The sequence below is a fragment of the Rutilus rutilus genome (genome assembly GCF_951802725.1).
Source record: "Rutilus rutilus genome assembly, chromosome: 18".
NCBI classification, from domain to species: Eukaryota; Metazoa; Chordata; class Actinopteri; order Cypriniformes; family Leuciscidae; genus Rutilus; species Rutilus rutilus.
The window spans coordinates 25,026,815-25,048,770 of record NC_140231.1 but is presented as its reverse complement, the minus strand read 5'-3'; the positions used below and the strand labels follow the sequence as shown (position 1 = coordinate 25,048,770).

General features: G+C 37.1%; 1 protein-coding gene across 2 annotated transcripts in view; it reads left to right on the top strand.

Moving 5' to 3' along the window:
• stxbp1a (syntaxin binding protein 1a) overlaps positions 1-19,376 on the top strand; it is a 31,105-nt gene extending 11,729 nt beyond the window's left edge. Inside the window, exons 2-20 of one of the 2 annotated variants that reach the window (XM_084387377.1) lie at positions 1,364-1,413; positions 2,643-2,724; positions 4,004-4,080; positions 4,355-4,433; positions 5,064-5,167; positions 6,376-6,524; positions 6,792-6,876; positions 8,055-8,185; positions 9,043-9,150; positions 9,254-9,314; positions 10,249-10,314; positions 10,421-10,501; positions 11,919-12,057; positions 12,160-12,269; positions 12,387-12,488; positions 12,571-12,656; positions 14,794-14,948; positions 15,956-16,113; positions 19,096-19,376. In XM_084387377.1, the coding sequence (XP_084243503.1) occupies positions 1,364-1,413; positions 2,643-2,724; positions 4,004-4,080; positions 4,355-4,433; positions 5,064-5,167; positions 6,376-6,524; positions 6,792-6,876; positions 8,055-8,185; positions 9,043-9,150; positions 9,254-9,314; positions 10,249-10,314; positions 10,421-10,501; positions 11,919-12,057; positions 12,160-12,269; positions 12,387-12,488; positions 12,571-12,656; positions 14,794-14,948; positions 15,956-16,065 (1,775 nt within the window). In that variant the 3' untranslated portion in view covers positions 16,066-16,113; positions 19,096-19,376. The remainder of the gene's footprint in view (positions 1-1,363; positions 1,414-2,642; positions 2,725-4,003; positions 4,081-4,354; positions 4,434-5,063; positions 5,168-6,375; positions 6,525-6,791; positions 6,877-8,054; positions 8,186-9,042; positions 9,151-9,253; positions 9,315-10,248; positions 10,315-10,420; positions 10,502-11,918; positions 12,058-12,159; positions 12,270-12,386; positions 12,489-12,570; positions 12,657-14,793; positions 14,949-15,955; positions 16,114-19,095) is intronic. The other variant, XM_084387378.1, reaches the window with a different exon arrangement.
• The last annotated feature ends 2,580 nt before the right edge of the window (positions 19,377-21,956 follow it).

Sequence of the window (21,956 nt, the reverse complement as noted above, 5' to 3'; positions counted from 1 at the left end):
CCAGTCCCGCCCACCCAGAGTTACACTCCTGATCACAATGTAATTTTTTTACCAGCATGACCAGATGAGCTGGATTTCACGAATTCCTTTTCAGAAGTCAGAGTGTTTTTATTGAGAGACAGCGGGCGCAGTCAGGCTCAGGTGTGGCAGGGACAGAATGGGCACACACATACAGTACACGACAGTGCTAGTGGCTTTGCTTGGCAACAGAGCAGGTGATAAGAGGATAAATGGAGTGATAGAATAATATACCCTGTCTACACATTGTGTCATCACCAATACGTTCATTTTTTGATTGTGTAAGATATTTATTCTCCAACACATCAACATTCAATAACCAACACGAACACACAAGCTGCTTCCTGTCAAATATAACAGTGTTTTTTGTATGATGCAGACACCACCACAAACATACAGTATGCTGCCCTTAACTGTCTCATGATTTAATGTCCTATGCTGTTCTAAACTGTCAAAGAACTATTAAATTAAATTAAGTACACTGAAAAAAATGATTCGTTGAATTTAATAAATGTTTTTATCGTAAGTGGTTGCACACAATTGATTTTAGCTACATTTAAACAAATGCATTAAGTTGAACTTAATCAATTTTAGTTCAACTTAATGCATTTGTTTAAATGTAGCTAAAATCAATTGTGTGCAACCACTTACGATAATTTTTTTTAAATTAAATTCAACGAATAATTTTTTTTAGTGTAATAAATGCTTAAGTTTGGGGTCAGTAAGATCACTTTTCAAACACTTTTATTCAGCAAGGATGCATTAAACTGATCAATAGTCACAGCAGAGACATTTATAATGTTACAAAAGATTTCTGTTTCAAATAAATGCTGTTATGTTCATCAAAAAAAAAAAAAAAAAAAATCACGCAACAGAGTTTCCACAAAAAATATTAAGCTGCACAACTTTTGTCAACAGCGAATTATCATATTATAATGATTTCTGAAGTATCATGTGACACTTAAGACTGTAATGGCTGCCAAAAATTCAGCTTTGTCATCAGAGGAATAAATTACAATTTAAAATATATTAAAATAGAAAACTGTTCTTTTAAATTGTAATAACATTTCACTTTTTTTAACTGTATTTTTGATCAAATAAAGCAATTTTGGTGAGCATAAGAGTCTTCTTTCAAAAACATTGAAAATTTAAAAACATTACTCTTTTGAGTAAAAAGGTGTGAATAGTGATAGATACTATTCACATAAAATGAAACATTTAAGTTATTGTTTAATTGCACATATTTGCACTTAGTGTAAATGAATAATAACAGATGTGATAATTACTCAAATTTGAGATGTGTATGATGAAATGCTAATATCTGAACTTTTCTCTTCTTCTGCAGAGATTATGAATGATGTCATTAAGAAGGTGAAGAAGAAGGGAGAATGGAAGGTAAGATAAACTCATTCACCCCATCACCATAGCAACCACACTCTCTTTTTGTCACGGCATCACAGTTTTGATCATTCATTGAGTCCCTGAGTCGCAAACCAGGAAATCTGTGTGAATAATTTATCAATTTTTATTGTGTTACTCCTGTATCACACCGTGTACATTTAATGCATGCTTTTCACTGCCTGCATAAGCAGTGTGGAACTGCATAGACGTTGTTGCAGGTGAAACAGGTCTTACTGTTTCTGAGACTCTCTCATCATTTCTCAAACCAACCTACAGTCGTTATGCACATTACAAAAGAGAGCATCATAATGTTGGATATCATCGGGGCCGATGGCATCGTGGGCAAGTGCGCCGACATCTAGCGCCGTTGTGCTTCGGGCGACCTGAGTTCAAGTCCCGGCTCGTGGACCTTTCCTGATCCCATCCCTCCTCTCTCTCTCCCACCTCACTTCCTGTCTAGCTACTGTCCTATCCTAATAAAAGGCAAAAATGCCAAAAAAGAAATCTTTAAATAATGTTGGATATCAGGATCAGACCATTTTATAATTCTTAAAGTCTATTGAAGTTCATTGATATGGTTAAATTGAAGACGGCACAAGTCAAGTTCAAAGCAAGAAGTAATCGACCTACGGGAAATTTACAAAAATAAATTATGGAAAGGCAGGGTGGGTATAGCTTGAGAGAAGAATTGAACTTTAAAAAGCTTATAATAAGAATAACTCGAAAAAGTATGTGCATCACTATTTGTGGGGTGAGGTTGTGGAATGATCTGGAGCAGGGGGTAAAACATTGTACAAACATTAAACAGTTAAAAAAGTTATATAAAAACACTTTATTTAAAGGATATGAAGAGGACCAGAGGTGATTATGAGTGTGGGTTATAATACTGATTGCATTGGGATATGTGAATATAGGGTGAAGGGTTGTTTGGTGCAAAATGTAAAAGTTTGGTTGGTGTTAAAAATTATAATATATACTGGAACTATTAAGAGTTATATAAGGGATGGGAAAAATAATAAGCTTATGCTTCATCCCGCTCCTTTTTCGAACATATTGTAATTATTGTTCTAATACTTTATAGATATTGTTTTTATTCTTTCGGTATGTTGCAACATACTTATTGCATTTTTACATTTTATTTTCTTTGCATCATTTTTGTTGTTCGAAATGAAAATAAATAAATAAAATGAAATGAAATTTCTGCTCTCTATTTTTGTCTATAGGCTTTGATAGTGGACCAGCTCAGCATGAGGATGCTGTCCTCTTGCTGCAAAATGACTGATATTATGACAGAGGGGATCACTAGTAAGTCACTTTTTTAAATTGTTTTCTTACAAATTAAGAAAAAAAAAGTGTCGCTTTGTTGCTAACAACTAGCCTACACAAAAAGATTCTGAAAAACTCGATTTGGAACTGATCTCTTAACCTGAAACCTTTCATATAAACGCTGGGAAATGATGGCCAGATGGAAATAAACCCAACCTTTCATATCAACAACCCAGCTAAGCACTCATATGTCACTAAATATGTCTTCAAAAGAACAGATCTGGAATGTATCACATTAAATTTAATTAAGGTTACAAGTTGTTGTGCTATATTATGAATAAGTTCTAGCTAAAGGGAGTTGTTAGGCATGGCACACAGTTGCAACCCCCTTCAGCTCTGAATATATTCATAATAGTTGTACAAGCATCTGATTAACATTTTAAAAAACAGAATTACATTCTAAATCATAAACCTTACTAACATCTGCTAAACAGTGTTCTGAAAGGAAGCACTTTAGCTAGGCATCGTATGTGACTCGACTTCTGAGCGAGACTCCATTTCAATAATTTGGCTAAAATGAGGTGTGGAAATGTATAGAAGCTTTTTTTTTCCGCTGAGGAATAAAAATTAAAAAAGGTAATTCCGACTTTTTAATCGCACAATTCTGACTTGAGAAGATATAAACTTGCAATTGTGAGGAACAAAAGTCAGAATTAACTCAATTATCTTTGAGTTTGAATCACAATTTTGAGAAAAAAGTCAGTACCAAGCGTTTCCACTAGATGAAATAAGCTTCCCATTAATTTCCAATGCAGTCATTTTTGACCGAGAGCAGTACAAGTGTGACTATTTTTTTCAAGACCATTTTACCTTTTCGAATCATGTCCATAATTTTTTTTCTGGTGTTCACATAGCAAGTACCAAAACCTTTACCAAGTTTGGTACCATTCCGATGAAGTAAAAGATTCTAAAAAACCAAAACCATAAAATAAAACAGCACCAGAGGGTTAATAAAATGACTGTTATTACTAGTTAATAATACTGTTATTAATATTATATATTTTATTACAGTTTAATTTTATTACATAGTTTAATTTTAGTATAACATTTCAATAATTTTGTTATTATTTAAGTTGAATTTATTTTTATTTCAGTTTTAGTTTTAGATTAGTTTATTTCTAGTTAGTAATTTTAGTGCTTCAACTGAAATTTCAACATTTTTGTTTAGTTTAAGTTTTTCATCTAATATTTATATGTTATTTCTGCTTTATTTCAATTAATGTTTAATGACGTAATGTTTCTCTCTTTATCTCTGCAGTTGTTGAAGACATCAATAAGCGAAGAGAGCCTCTCCCCTCTTTGGAGGCCATTTATCTGATCACCCCGACTGAGAAGGTACTCAAACATGATGATTTCAGAAGATACTAAAGCAAAATAACAGCTCCAGAGTATACGTTTGTCTCACAGTGTGGAGGCGGAACCTTCACACTGTACACACTAAACATATGTCACTCTCTAACACACACACACACACACCACACAGTACTATTGACACAGCCTACACAAACAGCTGAAAATCGTGTCATTTTTATCAGCCATTGTGGTTGCTATAACAACACACACACGTACACACACTCTTATCTAAAGCTTGTTGTATTTCTCTTACCAGTCTGTGCAGACTCTCGTCAATGACTTCAAAGATCCCCATTCAGCGAAATATAAAGGGGCTCATGTGTTCTTCACTGACTGTGAGTATCTGAGGGTACTCCACTGTACATCAAGGGCCCTGGAAGCATAATATACACTGCAGTATTAACGGGACCACGCTCAAATCTAGACTACCCCACAAGCACTCAGCCTGACACTTTCATAATGAATCTTAATGAAAAACAATGTTATGTAACATCAGATATAAATGTGACTCATCTGAAATTATTTGTTTTGTGATCATATGGATTAAACAACAGATACGTGTATAGTCTCACAAGTTCATTTCTTACTCTGTTCAAAAATAAAATAAAAATGATATAAGATAAAATCATAAATTAAGTTCTCAATAACACATATATACACAACTTAATAAATAAAATGAATAAAAACAGCATACATCATACATTTGTTTAAAAAAAAAATTTTTTTACATATAAAATCACATATATTTGGCTGCAATATTTACACACATACAGTACATATACATATATATATATATATATATATATATACAACTGTATATGTACAGTATATATGTATGAAAATACTAAAATACTATTAGGTAATGTGTAACAAAAATTGTGTAATGCATAACAATTATTGTCAGAATTCTAATACATAGCTTTCACGGCTCAAAATGATGTCAACTACCCATGTGTTTCTTACAGCTTGCCCAGACCCGCTGTTTAATGAAGTGGTGAAGAGCCGTGCCTCCAAAACCATTAAAACTCTTACTGAGATCAACATCGCCTTCCTGCCCTATGAGTCCCAGGTGAGCAATTTCGGGAGTGGAGAGGATAAGAGAGAGAAAAAATCTAGGAGGATAATGACAGTCCATATAGAGACTCCAGAAGCAACTCAGTGATTGTAGAAATAGAGTGTTCCAGAACAGCTCTGAGGCTTGAGGGATGCGGTCTGGCCCACAATGCTTTGCTGCTGAGGCTGTCTGCTATGATTAATTCAGTGGAGTCAGAGGAGCAGTGCGTGATGCTGCAGCTCAACGCTTCGCGAACACGCCTCGTTCAGCAGCACGTAATTGGCCGATGCTGCATCCATAGAGAGCCTCGGCCAATCAGAGGAGGTTACGAGAGGAAACGAGCATGAAGGGGAACCCATCTGCTGAGCAGAAGGATCGTCATGTGACCTTGTGTGTGCCGACGGGGTGGGGAGGGGTGGTTGTGAAGACCTATACAGATAAACTGTCTGCCACAGTCAGAGAGCTATAGCACAGATTCGGCCCCTAGGAAAGACTAGACTGAAGCTCATCCCTCATACCAGTTTGGTAACACCAAGTACAGTTAAGCACATTTCTGTCACAGGTCTTCAGCATGTGACATGCATACAAAATCACACAGTCATTAATTCCACTATTTAGAAATATACTTATATTTATTTATAGAAAATGGGGGAAAAACATATACACTACTGTTCCAAATATATATTTTTAAAGAAATTAATACTTTTATTCAGCAAGGATGCATTAAATTGATCAAAAATAACAGTAAAGACATTTATAATGTTACAAAAATATTCTATTTCTAATAAATGCTGTTATTTTGAACTTTCTGTTCATCAAAGAATCCAAAAAAAAATAAAAATTTGTTTATATATATATATATATATATATATATATATATATATATATTTCAACAAAGATAATAATAAGAAATGTTTCTTGAGCAGCAAATCAGAATATTAGAATGATTTCTGCAGGATCATGTGACACTAAAGACTGGAGTAATGGATGCTAAAAATTCAGCTTTGCCATCCTAGGAATAAATTACATTTTAAAATATATTAAATAAGAAAACAGTTGTTTTAAAAGTACATTCATTAATTAATGTAATTGTTTTATGAGCCCCTAAATGGCACATAAAAAAAGCAAAAAGCAACAAAAAAAAGGGCAAAATGTCATCTGACCAATTAGATTGTCCACAATACTGCTCTATCAGTAATGAGTATGAATGTGTGTGTCTTTAGGTGTTCTCCTTGGACAACCCTGATGCTTTCCAGAGCTTCTACAGCCCTCATAAGACACAGCTGAAGAACCCTGTGATGGAACGGTTGGCCGAACAGCTGGCAACTCTGTGTGCCACGCTGAAGGAATACCCCGCCGTCCGATACCGAGGGTAAGGCACGAGGGGCTGCATTGGTGCCGAGTCTTGAACTAAGTTTCTTTACATCTGACTTGCTCCTATATCTGACCTGATGTTTCTGCCCTTTCACATACGCAATCATATTTATCCAACATATATAAAGTTACAACAGGAACTAGTGGACAAGACAGATAGCAGTCAACTCTGGATCAGATTTCAGGAAGTGGCTGCTTGTCAGGATCAACAGAGCTGTCTAAAGTTCGGTCTGTCTGCTCTAATGCTCTGATTCTCTGTGCACAGGGAGTATAAAGATAACGCCACTCTGGCTCAGTTGCTTCAAGACAAACTGGATGCCTACAAGGCAGATGATCCCACAATGGGAGAGGTGAGCGGCACATCTCAGTTATTTCACTGCAGGAGATAATACATGTACCAATGAATATGCTAATACACGGGGTACATGCACAGGGGGGACAGAAGCAGCTTCCAGCGGGTTCTTGGAAAAATGTAGATTTTGTTAAACCCATAAAAGAAGAAATGATGACTTACAAATATTAGGACTGTCAAAGATTAAACTTTGACAGTGTGCACCAATATTTGACCAATATTAACCCTTCACTGCCCTGGTCTTGCTGTGAACGGATGGCCACGTACATACACTGTAAAGTTTCAGAAGTGACAACCACATTTAAATGCGGGAGTGAATCCCCTAAGTTATCGTGTGTGTATAGATCAAGACTTACTCTCGAAACTGCGATGATTGACAGCATGGAAAAACCATATCAACCTTCTGGTGTTTCGTGTGTTTGGTATCCGCTATTCTGACCATACAGTGACAAAAGACTCGTTATGTTCAGCAATTTTAAGAAAAGCATAGTCGACGGAGGCGTTGTGTTTAGCTTATGCTTGGAAAGGCTGCTTCAAGGAATGCTTTCTTGCAGTGTTGCCATGTTCACTAATTATACGCCTTTTAGGGCTTGTTGTTTAAACTTGGCTCATAAAGCGATCGAGTTTACGGAGTTATTAAAGTTAGCAGGTACGGATTGTGATATTTTGGTCTTATTTTCAGCATAAAGCATTTGTTTGGCTGTTTTTCTAGCAAGATCTGGTTCCCTGTGATTTCTTGCACCGCACATACAGAAGAGAGAAACAACTTAGTTCAGTTCAGTTCTGCACACTTCACAGGATGTTTGTCACTACCTGGATTTTTAGAATGCGAATGTCACTCCTGTAAATTGCTGAACTGTGTGTGTACAGAACAGGATTAGGCACTAAAAGGTGAATTGACAATCGAATTTAGATGCTGCAGGTACGTGGCCATTGATTTGGATTGGAATCATGTAATGCCAAAGAAAAAAATTATTCCTTTGCGTAATATGTACCAAAATGTAATTCTTCTCTGAAGCGACTTCACAACTTCCATATTGAGAAATTTTAGCTGCTTATGTCAGCTTCATTCTTGCCCACATAATTATGTTTGTGGGTGGCTTTGTTAATCTAAAAGCGTCTTGTGCTGAACATGAAACAAGACTAGATTTTTAGACATATTCTATCTCTCTGCAGGGACCAGACAAGGCTCGCTCTCAGCTCATTATTCTGGACCGGGCTTTCGACCCCGTCTCTCCCGTCCTGCACGAGCTCACCTTTCAGGCTATGGCCTATGACCTGCTGCCCATCGAGAATGATGTTTACAAGTGAGTAAAATAAAAATCAATTTAAAAAATGTAGGTATAACAAATATTTTTGTCTCGGTATATATATAATCGGTGTATATATATCGGCGATCGGCATATACGACAGCGTGTTCCAGGTCCTGCCAATATCCAGCAACTTCGCACAGCCATTGAAGAGGAGTGGACCAACATTCCACAGACCATAATCAACAACCTTTTTTTGGGGGGGGGAGGGTCCCCCCCCCCCAGACCCCCCCAATACAGTAAAACTGCAGATTTTAGAGTGGACTTTTATATTGTGGCCAGCCTAAGGCACACCTGTGCCATAATCATGTTGTCTAATCAGCATCTTGATATGCCACACCTGTGAGGTGGATGGATTATCTCGGCAAAGGAGAAGTGCTCACTAACACAGATTTAGACAGATTTGTGAACAATATTTGAGAGAAATAGGCCTTTTGTGTACATAGAAAAAGTCTTAGATCTTTGAGTTCAGCTCATGAAAAATGGGGGCAAAAACAAAAGTGTTGCGTTTATAATTTTGTTTCGTGTATATATATATTACCATGTATTTTCAAATAATATTGACTAAAATATTAACCTATTATATTATTATAATACATTCCATATAATACATATAATACAATATAAAATAATTATAAAATATAAATCATTAATATATATTAAAGAAAATTATACATTGTGCAAATGTATTATTATCATAGGATAATTATTAACAAATATTTTATATAACCAATCCTAGGTCGATTAACAAGAGATTACACTGTGTAAATGTATAAATATCTAATATATGTATAGATAATCGATAAATACCTTATATATAATATATAAATATTTGTTTGATTTGTATCTGGTAGGTATGACACAAGTGGAATAGGTGACTCAAAAGAGAAGGAAGTGCTCCTGCATGAAGATGACGACCTTTGGGTGAATCTACGGCACAAGCATATTGCTGAGGTCTCTCAGTGAGTAAAACCTTACATTTTCGACCGTAAGCTCTGGTTGTCTTGTAATATTCTTGGTCTGTAAATGTTCTCTCCCTCCTTTTCTCATTTCCCTCGCTGGCAGGGAGGTGACACGCTCCCTGAAGGAATTTTCTGCCAGTAAGCGGATGACTACTGGAGAGAAGGTACGCTGGAGTCTGGCTGAGGGGGGGAGGGGCCTGGAAGAGAGAAAAAAAAATGAGGAGTAGAAAAGAGAGAATAGTGTAGTGTGGGCGAGGAAGGATAGCCTGGCGGATGAGATTGCGTTGGCAGCCGAATCTAAAGCGTGATGGCTGACTCATGTGAAAGCACTACAGCAGGATTAGTATTGATTGACTTACTGACACAGCACAAGCAAACAGACATGAACACACACATTTCTGCTGTGACGTACTATCTGCAATTATAGTGTATAATAAGGGTGATCAGATTTCTCATGGTGGAATACGGGATGGGATGGACAGGCACCACAACACATGCATGCACACATTAAAGTATCTATTGCTGATAAGTGCTGATTTCCTACACATGCTACAAGAAATGCTAACCCCTAAATCTACCCTACACCCTAATCTTAACCAATGAAATTGACTGCAGGGTGGGATTTGCGCTGAATAGAGTGCTAAAGAAAATGGCAGTTCAGGTGATAAGCTGTTAAGATGATCATACGAAATGAAATCGCAGAGCCGAGCTGTGTGTAACTCCCCAACCGGACCTCACCATCTCGAACCCTGGGTCCAAATTACAACTTTCCCAAGTGTAAAAATAACTATTTTAGATCAACTAGAAACGTTGTAATGTCAATTGGTTGAAGCCAGAACCAATGGCTCAAGTCTTTGCGTGTGGAGACCCCGCCCCCTTTTGGAGGTTCTACTCACTTTTGGAGTTCACGCCCCATTTTGGAGATCTGCAGCTATACGTACTTGGAAATATGGGACTGTATTGGACAGGACGTCTGGTCACCCTATTCTAATATAGCATAACAGCTTTTATATTGCAATGTATTTGGCTCACTGGATCTGAGTCGCGTCTGACCTCTGCTTAGCTGTCCTTTCTGAGAAAGTCCTTTGTTTCTTTCAGACCACCATGAGGGATTTGTCTCAAATGCTGAAGAAGATGCCGCAATATCAGAAAGAGCTCAGCAAGGTGAGAGAAGTCACAGGAGATGTGCATTCAGCCAAACAGGAAACACCTCATGGGAATTGCAGTTCCAATATTTACCTTATTGACCCCTTAAAATGTGTCCCTTTAGTACTCAACCCATCTGCAGTTGGCCGAGGACTGCATGAAGCACTACCAGGGAACCGTGGACAAGCTGTGCCGTGTAGAGCAGGTACAACTTCACCCCCAGACGTCACTGCCACAGAATAGGGGGGTCTGTGAAAAATTTGAGAGAAAAACAGTCAGTGTTTGCACTTCAGAAATGAATAAAATATGTTTTCACAAAATTATTTAAACATTCATAGTCTCCAAATGTGATAATATTGTTACCATTTCATTCTGAGATTTATTGCAATGATTTTATTATTTATTTAATTCAAAACTAGTGCTGTCAAATGTAAATATCTAAAAAAAATTGTCATAATTTTAATCAAAATTATTTATTTTATTTTATTTACCAGATTATTTTAGTACAATAAGCCAATTATTGGAAATGTATAAACAATTATTTAAATTTGTTGCCTTTATAATATTACATTTATTAGTATTTTTGCCATATATATATATATATATATATATATATACATACACACACACACATATACGCACACACTGCAATATATGAATTATTTGAAAACAGCAAATGTGCATTATCCACATGCATTATTACAAATAATAATACTTAATTGGGCTAATACTTTTGTTAATCGTGTGGTTATATAGAGTATACAATTTACTTTTGTAAATATAAGGGCATGTTACTAGTTAGTTTGTTACTAGTTATTTGGTTTGCCTGCTTGCTGCAAAGTCTTGTATGTGAAATAATATTATATGTATTTACACATAATATTGATGATTATCATGTATATGACAATCATGATTGTCATAAGTGACAAAGATCGTGATTTGAAATTGCCTAATAAACCAGCTAAAATTGCAACTGTATATTTGTGAATATATTTTAGGAGCCGGGTCACATTTTATTTAGTAATTTGACTGATTAACTTGACTGTAATAGGACTGTACAGTGCTATAATCATCTATGCCTTCTCTGTTTATGGCTTCTAGCAGGTTAAAAAAGACATTTTTCATGGGCTGTTCATTGTATTTCTATGGTGTAGGCTGAAAGCAGCCAAAAGTGAGAGGAGGTGGCAGGGAGGGAAGTATAACACAAGAGCTCCTCGGAAAACTCACTAGCTCACGATTCATTTTCAAGCAGAGCGAATTGCGAAGCAATCAAACTGCCACAATGAGTGATAGAATATGAAGTGCGTGTCTAAAGCTGTGTGCCAACTTGACACGCCACTGGTTAAATGATCTAACTAAGATAATGAGGTGCAAACCATGGTTTTATCTGTAGTTATCTGGTTAAACTAGGGTTACTATTCAAGAACTATGGGAAATTTATTGCAAGGGAAAGTAAAAGTATCTGCTATTTAGAATTTATAGATTTAATTATGTAATATTTACTACATGGTACTAAATGTATTGCTATTAATACTAAAAGGACTTGAAAGCATCAAGATAATTTCTGTTTTTATTACCGTCCTTTGAGCATTATTTATTAACTGCGCTCTATCACCTGGCAGGATCTCGCTATGGGAACAGACGCAGAGGGGGAAAAGATTAAAGACCCCATGAGGGCCATCGTGCCAATCTTGCTGGATGCCAACGTCACCACCTATGACAAGATCCGCATCATCCTGCTCTACATTTTCCTGAAGAACGGTTAGGGAGTCTTTGGCAGCCATTTTATGCCTCAGTTTGCATTTTATTGCCTTGATCAGCCATTTTGTAACGTGACTTGTGTGTGCATGTGTGGCAAAACAGGGATCACGGAGGAGAACCTTAACAAGCTGATCCAACACGCCCAGATCCCTCCTGAGGACAGTGAGATCATCACCAATATGGCTCATCTGGGCGTCCCAATCGTCACAGATGTACGCTATCCGCTTCCTGTCTTAAGCAACGATTAAATCTCACTGGCTGTTAAAGCATTTTACAATTTATCTGACCTGCCATTGACGTTTTTTTTGCTTTGTTTCTGTATGCTGCAGTCCACTCTCCGCAGAGGCAAGAAGCTCGATCGTAAGGAGCGTGTGAGCGAGCAGACCTATCAACTCTCTCGCTGGACCCCGCTGATCAAGGATATCATGGAGGTAAATCCTGATCTATAGAATTTGAAGAAGAAAAAAAAATCTGTGTAAAAATGTGATCTTACTTTGATTGTGAATCTTGCAGGATGCTATTGAGGAGAAGCTGGACACCAAACATTACCCGTACATCTCCACACGCTCATCCTCTTCCTTCAGCACTTCTGCAGTCAGGTACGCACGCTCACCAAACTTCAGAATTTAAGGCTTCCTTTAAATAATACGTTGGAATTTGAACTGGCCACATCCCACAGGAAGTTCGAATGGAATGACAGAAAGAGGAATTTACTAAACTCCAAATAAAATACATTCATTGAACAAAATGAGCAAGGACAGACGATTACTGCTTCATGTTGTTTGGGTCCATTTTGAAGACTTCATTAGACATACTACAGCAGTCTGGGAAATTAAGTGTTCTTCCATCATGTTCCATAAAAAAAAAAAAAAAAAGTATTTACAATACAAAAATTTTATCATATTTTATAATAATAAAAAATAAAAGTTATTACATATTATAAAATAATAATAATAAAAAAAACTTTACTAATAGTATCTAATGTTTCTTGGAATACCTTATTTTGTGTATATGATGTATATTATGTTTATAGATAATTCACTAATGGAAAATTCTTAATTTTATTGGTAACACTTTACAATAAGGTTAACTGCATTAGTTAACATGAACTAACTATAAAAAATATTTGAAAGCATTTATTATCTTAGTTAGTTAATTTCAACATTTACTTAATTAATATTATTTAATGGACCTAAGCAAACATCAACTTACATGAATAGTTGTATTTTTACTAATACTGTAACAATTGTTAGTTTGTTGCCCATTGTTAGTTAATGCATTAACTAGCATTAACAAATGAGCCCTTATTGTTAAGTGTTACCATTTTATAATTTTACCCTATCATGATCAATCATTAAAAAAAAAATTAAGGTTACATTTTATTTTAAGGTGACGTAGTTACATTGTACTTACTCAGATAAGTACTGAGTAATATTAATTAACTACATGTACTTACTATTGAATAACAGTTAGGGTTAGGGTTTTGTTTAGGATTAGTTACTTGTAATTATGCATAATTTATTGTTATTACTATAGTAAGTACATGTAGTAATGTGGAACTACGTCACATTAAAATAAAGTGTTACCAAAATGTATTAATAATTGTTAAGTGAATAAAAACTATACTTACAGCAGTTAAATTAATTCCTTTAAATGTACTACTATTTCAAAACCTTCAAATCAAATTCACAAATTAGAATATCAAAGGCAATTCTAACACACACACACACAAACCCCAATACACAGGTGAATACATGCATTTTTGTATTGCACAAGTCGCAAGATAGAAGTAACTTGGATCAATAATCATTTGTACAGAGGGGTGGGGAGAACATTGAGATCAATACCGTGATTGGTGGCTGGTGCGATATGTGGTGGGGGTGAACATCAAGTCGCTTTTCAAAAGCAGTGGAGACTGGGGTATTTCCTCAGGGTCAGCAGTAATGATCCGCTGTTCTCCTTTCAGGACAAACAAACCAGCACAGCTCCTGTAAACAGTAGCAGAGACAAAGCAGAAAGTCCCCGACTCCCACAGAGGGAGAGCTGGGAGCTGGTGGGTCCCATTGTGTATTTATTGATTGGACTCGAGATCACTAGTGTTCACTATGCATTTTCCCCTCTCATTATGCTTGCTAATTACGAAGCGCCTCCACTTCCTTCCACTGTAGAAAAATAAAGGCAAAATGTCCCAGAAATACGTGTCCCGCCCACATTTCCATCCCAATCGGAACACAGCTGTCAATCATGAAGTTACACTCTGTTTTATAGCATCAAATAACTAACTTGAAGTGAACACTTGAACATTCGTCTGCGTGATAAGAACTACCTAAAATGACAGAAACCATCTTTGGAAAAAAAATATTTGAAGTGTAATTGGATTTTTTAGTTTGGCTTGCATCCCATTCGATTATATGGAGAGGGCGGGGTTTATAACCTAGACTCCAGCCAGCCACCAGGGGGCGATCGAAATGTTTTTGCTTCACTTTTCAGGGCTTGTTTGGCACACTTGCTGTACATACTTTGATATATGCCATAATTCAGTGGGCAAGTGTGGCGAAGATGAAACATTGTGTAAAATATCTCTAACTGCTGCCACTAGAAGGCCATAGATGGTACTGCAACAACCGATACCTTAAAAATGACAATGCAAAAACAATGTTGATTCCATCCTTTGGTTTGAAAAAAGAAACTTTACCTTGAAGTTGACATGCATTGAATGTGTTTTTCCCATGGCAGTGCCCGATATGGCCACTGGCACAAGAATAAAACCCCTGGAGAGTACCGCACAGGCCCTCGCATCATGGTCTTCGTCATCGGGGGCGCGTCCTTTAGCGAGATGCGCTGTGCTTATGAGGTCACACAGGCCAATGGCAAATGGGAGGCCATCGTTGGTGAGTCTGCAGAGGATACTGCTAAAAATCGCTGTAAATTCAAGAGTTATTAAGCAACCACCCTTTAATGCCTTAGATTTGATACCTTTAGCTTTAACTAATACATGTGTTGATATGTGTAATCAGACAGGCAAATCTGTCTTGTATATTTTTCCTGTGCTCTTGTCTTGTATTTTGTGCTTTTCATGTTTTAACTGCTTTTAAATTGCAGTCGTGAGCCTCTGCTGTGTTCATAAGTCTATGTTCGTAAGTTCTTCTGTGTGTCTGTTTTGTGTGCGTGTGATAGGGTTTATGCTTAAGATGTGCAGTTGTGTTTAGAATCGTCTTTTTATCGTACCTTTAAGGATTATGGCAGCCAATACAAATATTTGTGGATGTTCACATTGAGATCGATTCAGTCGGCAAGTCGCTAATTGGTGTTTCTACCCGACCGTGAGCTCCACCGTCTGCTCTCCTATTGGTAGTTGCCGCATTGCATTGCTATACATTTGCATATAAATTCTCAAATGCTCGCTACATTAAAATGATCGGCTTTTGGTCACTCTGTCGCTGCAAATTACTGTCAGTGTGAACGCCCCTTTAAAGGTTAATTCTGAAGTACGTCAAAAAAAAACCAAAAAAAAAACTCGCATTGAATTTCTAATTGTTGGTATTGTACGACAATTTTGTCCAAGCATGAGGCCTTTATCAGTATCTGAAACGAACAGTGCAGTTGAAAGACCTCAGTGAGACAATTGGTTACTAATTGTGGATCTTTGTGGAAAAAGTTACTATACATTTAGTTGATAAAATGAGGCCTACAAGTTGCAGAGGCTTCCTTCAACGATACATCCACCCAGAGCTTCCAAAAATCATTTTCGTCAGGGTTCTAGGTTAATATTTCTGACACATCAGGATCTACAGATTTTAACCCTCTTTTGTCCCCATAAAGATTAGCGGTGGTGAAAGAACGTGAGGTGCGGTGTGAGATTAATTCTGAGCGTGAAGCCACCTTTGTTCCTCCGCAGGTTCTACTCACTTGCTCACCCCAACCAATTTTCTAATGGACCTGCGGCACCCCGACTTCCGAGAATCCACTAAGGTGTCCTTTGAGGACCCTGACCCCTCAGAAGAGTGAGAGAGAGAAAGAGGGAAGGGTGGGAGAAAGAAATCACACTCTGACAAAGTAAAGGCAGCCGAACAAAGAAACCCTTTCTGAACCCCCACAGCACAAGGGCTTTCTTTTCTTGCTCCTGTTACCACACTCTACCGTTTTATAACGCCACCACGCCTCAGGGATGGGTGTCCGGCCCCTGCCTCACTGAAAAGCTGACCTGCAAGTCTCATTCAGGCTCCGCCTTCTATTGGGACCAGCCAATTTTAATCTGCCTCGATTGGCTGGCTGAATGCCCCGTTCAGAACTGCAGTGGGCGGAGCCTTTTTGAGTGACAGATGCAGTAGGGGTCCTGACCCCATCCCTGTTGACCACATCCTCTCAGTTGGGTGGATTAAACTGCGTTCTTCTCACTACGCGCCTTTTAATTCAATGGAGCCTCCTCTTCCGTCGAGGAAGGGCTTCCCAAATTTTAAAGCTTCATTTTCCCGCAGATTTAATCTACCCTCAAGACTCACCATATTCCGATTATTTCTGAATAACAATCCAAGGCAATCACTCATATTAACTTTGTTTTGTTTTTTCAACTATGGAGAGGTAATTGTTGGAAGCCAATTGCAGGATAATTTGTTTTTAATCTAGTTCCTCAAACTACCTCAACATCACGTCTACATGACCAAGTGGCCGTCTGCAAAGAATATATGTTAAAATTACTTCCGCCAGAGAGCGACTGGCTCTTTTCTTTCTGTATAATTCTTCTGCAGATGCCAAAGCTTGAAATGTAGCTGTGCTCTTCAGATATGCTTTAGCACTAACGCTTCCCCCCAAACACTAACCTTTTAAAACTAACTGGTTTGGGCCCTGGCTATGTCATTTCATGTTATGCCTCAGGTACTGTTTTCTGCATTCAAAAAATACTGTAGTAAATAGTTGATATTAAAGCTGACCAAGTCATATATCATAATCAGTCAATGAGACTTGTAATTGAACTGATACTTTAAAATTGATGTTTTAAACAAGCTTAGCAACACTTTATATTACAGCACTGTAATTCCTGTGCAGGCTTGTGGTTACATTAAGTGTTATAAATGACTCGTTGTAACTTGTAAGAAACCTACAATTAGTTGTCTTCGCTCTTATAAGAATTTTCTGGGTTAAATACAAGTTTATTTCTGGCTTTTGCGACTTGTTTGTAAGAACTCGCTAAACAATGTTTGCAATGGAAGTCTATGGGGCACTGCACCGTAACAATGTTCAAATGCACACAGTCATGAAAGTATAGCCATAAGACTTGAACATCATACGTGTACCTTTCCATATAAGTTTATAGTTTAGTTTTTCATTTAAACCCTTTGGAATACCTTGCCCCATAGACTTCATTGTAAGAGCATTGTTTTTACAAACAAATGGAGGAGTCAAATTATTTTCTGTGGTAATCACAGATGCTTGTATTGAACCCGGCATATTCCTTTAACCCAACACTGATCTAATCCGAAGCATTGCAAAGAGTAGTCCTGTAATACAAAGTGTCCTTCTATATACCTTTACTGACAAGAATGATCATTGATCGACCCTAGCAAGTATCCATCATTCAAGTGTCAGCCTGCTAAAGCTATATCCCTTTAATTTCCCCCCTTTTCTGTTGGTTTTTCGTGTTTGTAAATGATCACACCATATGCAGTATGCCAGTCCTAACCCATACTGCAACATGAAACACTTCTTGACTGTTCCAGCCATTATCGAACAATAACATGGTTTGTTTTCATGGATCTTTAGTTTAGACCCGTTCATCTAGTTGAAGAGCTACAAATCACATTGTGTATCTAATAAGCCATTAGCAAAGCTGCATGTTTGCATTTAGTTGACCTAGTAGATTATATCAGCTGTGTACTGTATTTGATTTGTACTGTATGTTCAAAGCCGAGCGTGCAACTACACATTCGGTTCTGCTTATTCAATGCAGGCAACCCTTGCTGAATGTAAAGGTATAATGTTACTCTCATTATCAACTGTTTTTAATCAATTGATCTTTTTAGTGCATTGCAGTGTAAACATGCAGCTCTGCTAAAAAAAAAGAAAAAAGGGAGTAGAATAAACATTTGTTCCACAGGGCACCACAAATCAGAAATTATTTCAGTGGGTTTAGCGCCCTGTGCACAAATGTTTTTGGATAGTTTGAACTTACAGTATCTGTAATGTGTTAGAAATGTGTCTTCAGCTAAATATCTTTATGTAATTATAATATTTTTAGATTCAATGCAATATATACACACTACTGTTCATATGGGTCTCTAAGATTTTATTTAATGTTTTTGAAAGAAGTCTCTAATGCTCACTAAGTCTGCATTTATTTGGTCAAAAACAGAGGGAAAACAGTTATACTGTGAAATATCATTACAATAAGAAAAATAAAAAAACTATTCTATTTTAATATATTTAAAGGGTCCACTTTAGACATTCTGTTGACTACGTCATTGCACCTACATGTCAACTAACTCTCATTAGTAGTCTGTAGTAGACAGTTAAGTTTCGGGTTAGTAGAGTAAGTTGGCATGTAGTTGCAAAGTAACTTATAGTCAGTAGAATGTCTATTGGTGGATGATCACAATAAAGAGTTAGCAGATATTAAGCAGATAGTCAGTTGCAAGTTAGTGGATAATCAAAATAGTGTTGCCTATTTTAAAAGTGTCACATGATCCTTCAGAAATCTTTCTAATATTCTGATTTGCTGCTCATGAAACATTTCCTACTATTAACAGTTGTGCTGCTTAAAACTTTTGATTCTCGTTTTCATGGTCATTTGATGAATAGAAAGTTCCAACAACATTTTTTTATTTTGGTAAAAACGTAGTCTTTACTGTCCCTTTTGATCAATTTGATGCATCCTTGCTGAATAAGAGTATTAATTTCTTTTAAAAAATTTTTTGTATATTATGTGTGCGTGTATATAGATAGATAGATAGCTGAAAACACATTTTTACAACTAATCTAAAGTACGCCTATATGTACAAATATTTAATTTTTTGTTTCTCTCCTCGGTGCTCATCTATGCAGGTTCAACCCATGTCGTCGCCCCCACCCAGCTTCTGGACGCTCTCAAGGCTATGAACAAACCCGACGAGGAGCAGACAAGCTAAAATCACAACTTCCTCCCCCCCAAACCCCTCGCCCAGTTACCCTCTCCCTCCCTTCATCCGTCGCCCTGTAAATCTCACCCGCTCCTATATAAATTGTGTATGCATCTTGCTTGAGAGAAAAAAAAAGAAAAAAAAATAGATGATTGGTTAAAGTTAAAAAGAATATTCTATAAATTTATATATATATATATATATATATCTATATAAAAAAAAAATATATATATATATATATATATATATATAAATAATGTTGAAATAAAAGAATCGCTGCAAGTATTCTGTTTTACAATGGATGCAAATGATTAGACTGTCAAACTGAGTTTTCATTATTAATTGCAATTTAAAAACCTGAAAGTACCAAATGTAATATTGTATGTTATGGAACCTGCTAGAATATGTAAATGTTAGATCACTTTGTTCCTTATTTAACTGTTTTTTTTTTCTTTTTTTTTTTTTAATGGCTTAACGTGGTTGGGGGAGGGACTGGTTTGTATGCAAATAGACCAGTGAGGCAAAATGATGCATATCACTTCCTACGCTGAAGGCTAAACTGACGCCCGGTTTAGATGCTCGGGTTTAATTGTCGTCTCATTTTAGATGTGCATGCCATGGACGTGGCCCGTGTGGCCCTTTTGACGTGTGAAAACATTGAAAAATAAAGATTAAAACATGTTAAGATGTGTAAAAATGTAACATTGAGCATCTTTTGGGACTCCAGTGATGAAGAGGAAGGAGGCCAAAGGAGTAACAGATCAAAGCCTCAAGCTGTAAAAGTGAAAGAGACACTGTACATAGATGGCGAACGTCATCCCTCCTTCAGTCGAGATTCCGGGAGCATTTACTCTCCATATCCTTTTCTTTTCACGTCTCCTTCTACAGAGACCTCATGATTTAGTGTGAAGAAGGCCGTTGCTTGCAGATGTTTAAGGAATTCAAAAAAAGGGGCCAGTTGTATTTCAGTATTGTATCTCGTCCGATTAAGTCTCATCATTGGTTAGTAAACAATGTTTAACCGGGACATGCACTGAGTAACGTGTTGTTGTATATGCCATATGTTACTGTTTTTCCGTCTCACTGTTGACTGGTGAAAATTTCTGACTGTGAAGTAGTAAAACTTTCTTTTGCCAATGTGAAGCCACTGTGTTTGTGACGTATTAGCTGTAGCTGTAGTGTTAAACTGGGAATAAAATAGGTTATATCTAGCTTTTGTTTGACTGTCTTGTAGTTTCTTTCCGATGCAATGTTTTATCTTCCACTGGTGAACGGCTTTGCAACAAAAAGCAATCCCCCTTTTTAACGTTTTCCGTTACCTCTATACTCTGTTTTGGCAGAAGGTTGTATTGCACTACGCGTTTTCGGTGATGCAAATGCTTCTATGGTTCTCTTTTTATTTATTTTTTATTTTTTAAATTATTACCCTATTTTGTGTTTGCTGTTGTATAGCTGTGTCGACTAGATTGATTTCTATTAAATTTATTTTTCAGAGACTATCAATAAATAAGAACGTAGTCTGTCTTAAACCTGTTGATCTTACTGGGATTATATGTTTGCGAGTGTTGAAGCACAAACTAAAGTATACTTCATGTGTACCGATGTAGTAAGGCTGTCTAATAAATTGGCTTCTATTACAAATATGGAATCAGTACATTTTTGTGACACTTCCTCTATACTTCCGATCACACCTCTAGACTGTGAAAATCTCAGATACGTTGATTTATATGGAAATGTATGAATTATAACAGGGTTCCCAAAACATTTTAACCATAGACCACTTTCATCACTTTTTCATAACTGTGCAGATTTCTAGCTGATATAAAACGTACAGGGGCTGGACAATGAAAACTGAAACACTGGCTAATATAGTGTCGGAGGTTTTATGCCTTATGTGCGGCCTGGTTGCCAATCTTTACTGATTTTACATTCCATCAGTAAGAGCAGAGTGTGAATTAGCAGAGCAATAGGCACAGCTGTACATAAAATATTGCAATCCACAACTTAATGGGAGACATATCAGAGTTCAAAAGAGGACAAATTATTGGTAGATGTCTCACTGGCTCATCTGTGACCAGGACAGCAAGTCTTTGTGGTGTATCGAGAGCTAAGGTATCCAGGGTAAAGTCTATGTGTGTAAAGTCAGGAGTGACTGTCGATGCAAGAGGAAGCTGTCTGAAAGGGATGTCTGGGTACTAACCCGGATTGTAACAAAACATAAAACCACAGCTGCACAACTCACTGCAGAATTAAATGCGCACCTTGACTCAACTGTTTCCACCAAAACTGTTTGCCGGGAGCTCCACAGAGTCAATATTCAAGGTGGGGCTGCTATAGCCAAACCTTTGGTCACTCGTGTCAATGCCAAATTACAGTTTCAGCAGTGCTAACAGCGCAAATCTTGGGCTGTGGACAACGTGAAAGATATTGTTCTCTGACTGAAAGAAGCTTCACACCCGGACTGTTGCTGCCCAGAGTGAAGAACAGGGGTGGATCAGTTTATTTGGACTGCAATATCATTGCATTCCCTACTGTGCTTGATGGTTGCGTCACTGCCAAAGACTACAGAATCATTCTGGAGGATCATGTGCACCGAATGGTTCAAACATTGGACCATGAAGGGGGTGCCGTGTATCAGTATGATAATGCACCAACACACAGCCAGACAGAATGGTTTGATGAACATGAAAGTAAAGTCGAACATCTCCCATGGCCTGCACAGCCAACAGATATAAACATTTTCGAGCCACTTTCGGGTATTTTGGAGGAGCAAGTCAGAAAACATTT